The 6917-nt window shown below is 37.1% G+C and overlaps 1 protein-coding gene across 1 annotated transcript; it reads left to right on the top strand.

Annotated features, from left to right (window-relative positions):
- Positions 1–591: 591 nt before the first annotated feature.
- On the top strand, positions 592–5463 carry LOC140153283 (uncharacterized). Its single transcript, XM_072175990.1, has 2 exons — positions 592–699; positions 3344–5463. The coding sequence occupies exon 2, from the start codon at positions 3355–3357 to the stop codon at positions 5242–5244; it is 1890 nt and encodes a 629-aa protein (XP_072032091.1). The 5' UTR covers positions 592–699; positions 3344–3354; the 3' UTR covers positions 5245–5463.
- The last annotated feature ends 1454 nt before the right edge of the window (positions 5464–6917 follow it).

Here is a 6917-nt window from a genome sequence, read left to right as displayed (position 1 = left end):
ATTTTCCTGGGAAAATTGAGTTTATATGCCTTCTATGGGGTTCACCCATAATTTTCATGTCAAAAAAGGGGTTGGGTGGGGGCTGAAAATTTTGAGGTCTGTAAAGGGGGGGCCGAAAAATTTTCGTGATGAAATTTGTGTCAGGCCCCCCTGTAACAAGTGTTTGTGAACGGTCCCTTTAATAGATCACCAGGGTAATATAGGCTATAGTCTATTCATCCAACTAATAGCTTTAGTGACATCCATGTGCAAAAAATAAGAGACTTTGGGGCTCTCATTTTCTTCGGAAGGGGGGGGGTCCGAAATATACGGGGGGGGGTCATACATTTTTGGAAAAAAATAGGGGGGTCATGAAATTTGTGATTACCAAAATGTAGGGAGTCACAAGAGCTCAAAAGATGACCACAGATAGTGTATTTATTTTATTCAAAAAGACTGATTTAAATACAATTTTAGGAGACATTTAAAGGTGTATTGTAGCCCCCCCATAATTTATGAAAACAAATGAGGTACAAAAAAAACTATCGGTTACCGCCCATCGCTAAATTTAATTAATAGCTTACGGGCTGTGTTTACCCACAATTTCGCGATCGACAGAGAAAAAAATAACAAACTTGACAAATAACAAACAGTTTAATATCTTGATTATTTCCTGTTAAACAAATAACTGGGGGTATCCAATCTGTTAGTAAGACACGGGTGAGTATACTTTTCCTTTTGAAATATTATTTCTTTGATATGAGTTGTGGTGAAGGGACAGTATCAGTAGTAGTAGCGAGTCAATAAATTCAGTCTTCACCATGTCACTGAGTGTCATGGATTCAGTAAATACACTGACACTGTACTACATTATAAACATTTACTTCTAATAACTAGTCATCATGTATGTATGTAGACTATGTATTAGTAGGAAAGTACTAGTAATTATCAACAAACACCTCTTGCTTAACTGTTAAATGGGAAACACTGGTCACTGTGCCATACATCTCTTCTTACCCAGTTCCTTAACTACAAATTTCGAACGTTTGAGGACATATTCTTAAGTTGTAGAAGGTGCCATAGGATGTCTTCAGTGTTAGGCCAATGGAACTCGATTATTAGTTTCCGATTGGATGTTTAAAAAAAAAGGACGAGGTCGCTATTTCATTATTCATTATTCGGTCTCTTTTCATTATCCATTAGGCCGTGTAAAATTAATATTTTGGTTCTCGTCCCTCCCTCCTCAATTTCTGGGATTTGTCAGATTTTTTTGATTTTTAGATTTTTCAATTTTTTAGACTTCGAATGATTTATGAAATCTTCATACATATAAATAAGTTTATTAGAGAACAAGCATCACTTCCAAGTCTTTTTGTGGTACTCTAGGGGGTTTATCCCTCAGAATCTCACATTTGAAAAAAAAAAAGGGCCTCATCGTTTCCTCGAGCACTGTTGGAGAAGACCGAAAACTACTGACAATGCTAATTTTACATTGAAAAAAAAAAAAAAAAAAAAAACACCTCCCTCCCTCATCAATTCATGAAAATCCTCTGGACGAGAACCAAAACATTAATTTTATACGGCCTTATGTCAACAAAATCAATGATTTTATGAACAACTTTCTCCAAATTTAGGTACCCCACCAGTACCAAAGTATATATTGTTGATGAAAGACCATCTCAAAACAGGTATTAATGCTTAGATCATCTTTACAGAAATTTTGCAACAGATTGAGAAAAGATTTGAATTTGTTTTCATAAAAATGAAAAGAAATTAGCAATTTTTGTAATCACTAGAAACATGATGAGGTAATCCTTAAATTTCCATTATTTACTACACCCTCTACCCCTACAACTAAGAAAATGTGCTGATTATGATCAGCAGGGGATGTCAGACATTTTGAGAGTTTCAATTTTGATTATTTCCATTTCAATGTCCAGATAATTGACTTTTTTATGAAAATAATGAAAGTTTTGGTCAAATTGAAAAAGTGATGCGGGAGGTCAATAGGAAACTAACAATCGAGTTCCATTAGCCTTACTTGTTTTCATTATAAATGTCGCAAAATATTAAAGGAGTATATTTCGTGATCCTAGCATCCTCTTTTTATGACATTTTTCAGTACATATCCACGAAAAAAGCATTAATATTCCCAAAATTTCAGTTGATTCCGATATTGCGTTTGCGAGTTATGCATGATTATGTGTATTACACTGCTCCATAGAGAATATGTTGTAATTTCGTTCTGGTGCACCAGAACGAAATTCAAATTTCACGATATCTTTGCTAAACTAATTAATCTGCAAGAAATATTTTGTACATAAATATTATGTAGCCAGAGGTTTCCAGTGATGAGAAAAGTGGGGGGATGAGGCTGTGGATCACGAAATGCCCTTTTAATATTGACAATAGGCCTACAACCTGTTTGACTTCTCCATATATATTCATACATTGCTCACCTGTATATCAGTGATATTTAATACCAGCAATGTGAAGAAAAAAAGAAGAAATGATGTAGTGCCAAAATAATGTACCCTTTTACGGAAGGAGCAAAGTTTAACAAGTTATAACTTTTTGGTGAAAAAAGATTTAAATACAAATATGTAATTTGCAATCATTTTTGGAGCAATGATTTCTTCATACTGACGGCTAAGTGTGTATGTGAATGCACATTAAACATATATACAAACACATACACAGCACCTGCTGGAACTCCCGGTTGGAGCCGGGAGTTTCAATTATTGGAACTGCTTCTTACCACCATATATTTTGTTGTGATCATTTACAAATTTAAGACTGAATATTTGTTTTGATACACTGTAATTTTCAAAGCCAATCTCCAGAAAGTAAATGGTCAAACAAACAATGGATGCATACTTGCCAACCCTTAAAATCTCACAAATACGGACAAATGGGAGAAAAATCTGAAAAAAGGGACATTCCTGAATTTCCTATACATTACTACAGTCATATTTTTGCAAAAATAGGGACACATGGTAAAATCGCTCTCTTTTAAGCTAAAATAGGGACAGTCCCTATTAAATAGGGACAGTTGGCAAGTATGTGGATGAAAAACATAACCTTGTTATTTGCATTAAATTGTTGTGTTTTTGTTTGTTTTTTGTTACCTATTGAGAGAAGCTGGCAGGCATTACATGTAAATCATGGGTAGCTTTGTATAAATTCTCATTGAAACAAGCAAGAAAGTTGCTTCATTGCAGGAGTGTCATTTTGAATACGGTAAATTGTAACTCGTTCAATGTGCGATGGTCTACAAGTCATTTGCCTCCTCAAATGAATGCTTAGCCTAGGATTAGAAAGTGAATTAATATTTGAATTATATCTTTGTTTTCTAATCACACAGATCCCATACAGATGCTGTTCTCACACTATGGGTTGAGGGCGCTGTCATGTAAGTTTTGTGAACTTCAGTTTCATTCTTTCAATCAAGTCCGTAAACATGTTGACAAACATTGGATGAAATTTGCCACAACTCATGCTAAGGAGAAGCTACATTTGCATGGGTATGGCAAAAGTTGGTACCACCTTATACCGCGAATAACTATCATTGACTATTCATCGGTTAGTGAGAAGTCAAACTATGAGGAAAATGAGGATAGCTCAATTGAAGAAAGTAGAGCTACTGCTACATGTACTGATGATGATAACTCTGAGTATTATCAATGCAAGTTTTGTCCACAGAGCTTCACACAAAAGGAGTTTCTGACATACCATGTTACAACAACTCATAGCAAAAGTAATAAATCCCCTGCTCCTAAACCTATGCAATGTGAGTTTTGCAACCAAGACTTTTCACCTAAAGATAGTGTGCAAAGCATACTCGCTCACATGGGGCAACACACTAAAGAAGAGGAGATTCAGTGCAAATTCTGTGAGGAAACTGTTAGAAAAAATGATCTGTTTGATCACTTTGGAATGCACAATCTTGAGAAGCCTTACAAGTGTAGGGAATGTGGGAAGAGCTTTGCCAAGAAACATGGGTTTCTTATACATATGTCTTCACATACTAAAGAAAAACCATATCAATGTGAGTATTGCCAGGAATCATTCACACAGCAGTCTAGTCTTAATCGGCATATACTGTCACACACTAAAGAGAAGACATTCATTTGTGAGTTCTGTGATAAATCTTTTGCATATAGTACAAGTCTAAAGAACCACATTATGACTCATACTAAAGTTAAGCCATTTCGATGTGATTATTGCGGGAGATGTTTCAGTCGTCGGAATAGTCTTGATCGCCATATCAGAATTCACACCAAAGAGAAACCCTTCAAATGCGAGCATTGTCTAAAATCTTTTGCTCATGTTACAACTCTTAAAAACCACATGATTACACACACAAAACTCAAACCTTTTGAATGCGAGTATTGTCATAAATTTTTTGCCAGAAATAATGATTTGAAAATTCACCGCAGAACTCACACCAAAGAGAAACCTTTCCCCTGTGAACAGTGTGGCAAATGTTTTGCGTCACACGGAAATCTAGCGGCACATGTTAAAACACACTTCAAGGCGAAATTACATCAGTGTACAGTTTGTAAGAAACAACTTGCTGATGACACCCAGATTGCACAGCACATGAAGACCCACACTACTGGAACACTTTATCAATGCGAGTTTTGTCAAAAGATATTTCTAACTAAGCCAAAGTATAACAGGCATATGAAAACTCACACAGATAACCAGCGTTTTAAGTGTGTCCATTGTCAGAAGGGGTTCACACAGAAAGGGAACCTTGTGGTGCATATGAGAACTCACACACATGAAAAACCTTTCAATTGCAAGCATTGTGATAGGTGTTTTACACAAAAAAGTCATCTTGAAGTCCATTTCAAAAGTCACTTGAGACAGTCTGTACCAGTCATCTACTCAGATGTTGTGAATTCCAGCATAAGCATAGTTCCTGATTTATCAAAAACAAAAGTGCAATCCCAGACTTCATTGCAGATAGGCAGGACAAAAAACATAGCCAGGAATACAAGTGTGGATTCTGATGATGAATTGCCAACAATGGTTACAACTCAATCCCAGAGTGCTTTTGGTGCAGAAAACATTCCCAGCCGTGTTGGGATCAGTCCTGATGATAGATTACCAACAATGGGTAGAATAAAATCCCATAAAGCATTAAATCTTACCAGCACCAAGACCAAGCTGCCCAACAAATCTGCAAGTCTAGCATCAATGGAGACTAAACTATCACAGAAAGCTTTGTACAGTATTTCTTGCAAAAACATTCCATGACTAAAAATGTGCAAGTGGCGCTTCAACCGACCACATGTTATCTGATCTGCCAACGATGGTGTCAATGAAACATTCTCATAGCAGATTTGAGACAGACATTGAAGAAAAATTGCCTGCATCAGTCCAGGACATAGTTGTGGTTGAACCAGTTGCACCAGACTGTTAAAAATGTGACTTTGGAATATATAAAATGTAGACATTATAATGTGACCAGCTACCTCAAAAAGTCGCAAATTTGTAGTTTCAAGACATCCTGGCTGAGTGAGTTGATGTTCTTTGTTTGCCACACACCTGTACAAGCCAGTTGTATGTCCTTTGAGAATAGCCCATTATGCCCCTTTCACAAAGGACATACAGACATACTAGTACTTCTGGCTTGAACAGGTGCATAAGAAATAAAGAACACCAACGGAGTAGCCAGGGCATCTTGAAACTACCAACTTGTGACTTAATGCTCATTTCGTGGTAGCAGGTCACATATTGAATGAATTACATAGAAAACATGTTGAGGCCTCAGTGTAACAAAGCCTTATCTCCATTAGCTCCTTTTGGGTAATGTTATTCATAAGTACAATTGTATTTATATACAACGTTACTCAGGTGAGCTAATGGAGATGAGTCTTTGTTGCACTGAGCCCTCATAGATCAGTCAGATGAACACCACAGAGGGGACTGAACACCCACAGAGGAGACCATATTGAAGTCTCAGTGTAACAAAGCCTTATCTCCATTAGCTCCTTTTGGTAATGTTATTCCAAGCACAATTGTATTTATATACAACATTACTCAGGTGAGCTAATGGAGATGAGTCTTTGTTGCACTGAGCCCTCATTATAGATCAGTCAGATGAACACCACAGAGGGGACTGAACACCCACAGAGAAGACCATGTTGAGGCCTCAGTGTAACAAAGCCTAGTCTCCATTAGCTCCTTTTGGGTAATGTTATTCCAAGCACAATTGTGACACGATCTGGGCCATGGGGGCCATGGGGGCCAAAGGAGGCATTTTTGAACATTTGAGTTACTGTAATTATCACATTATACATACGATAGGCTATCATTTACTGAAAACACCAGGTCTAGCATACTTGGTTCTAAAGTTTTTTGATGTCTATTTTCTTATGTATTTTATTGTTTATTTACTCCATATTTAGTCTAGCCGAGCTGGCTAGACTCTTGAATCCTAGTAGTTTCTTAGTCTAGCTAGCGGCGGCTAGACTCCTGTTTCTGGGCGATTTTTTCTTACCTAGCCGGACACCGCTAGGTCTTGTGATGCTATCGGATCTTTCTTCTTCTGGCAACACGTGCGTGACTTGCCACGTTTACGCCCTAATTCTGTTATGCTTTGACCGATTTTGACCATACTTAGTCACAAACACCACTGACCATGTCCCCACATGTGATATGACATTGAACTCCATTTGACCTTTGACCTGCTCACAAAAAAAAAAATGTGATTTTTACTCTAAAATGCTTCTTCTTCCACAAATAACATGTGATGGTGACATGCTTAGGTCATGTGACTTGACTTTGGTCGGTGTCTATAGGGTGTTCACAGATAAGGGGTCAAAGGTCATTAAGGGGGTCATTTCCGGTCTGAAAGCTAAAAATCTTCAAAAAATCACTGTTTTTACAAATTACATAGCAGAGTGTTGTCATTAGCACACATGCAT

This window comes from Amphiura filiformis, chromosome 1, assembly GCF_039555335.1.
Source record: "Amphiura filiformis chromosome 1, Afil_fr2py, whole genome shotgun sequence".
Lineage (NCBI taxonomy): Eukaryota > Metazoa > Echinodermata > Ophiuroidea > Amphilepidida > Amphiuridae > Amphiura > Amphiura filiformis.
This window is presented reverse-complemented; position numbering and strand designations above follow the sequence as displayed.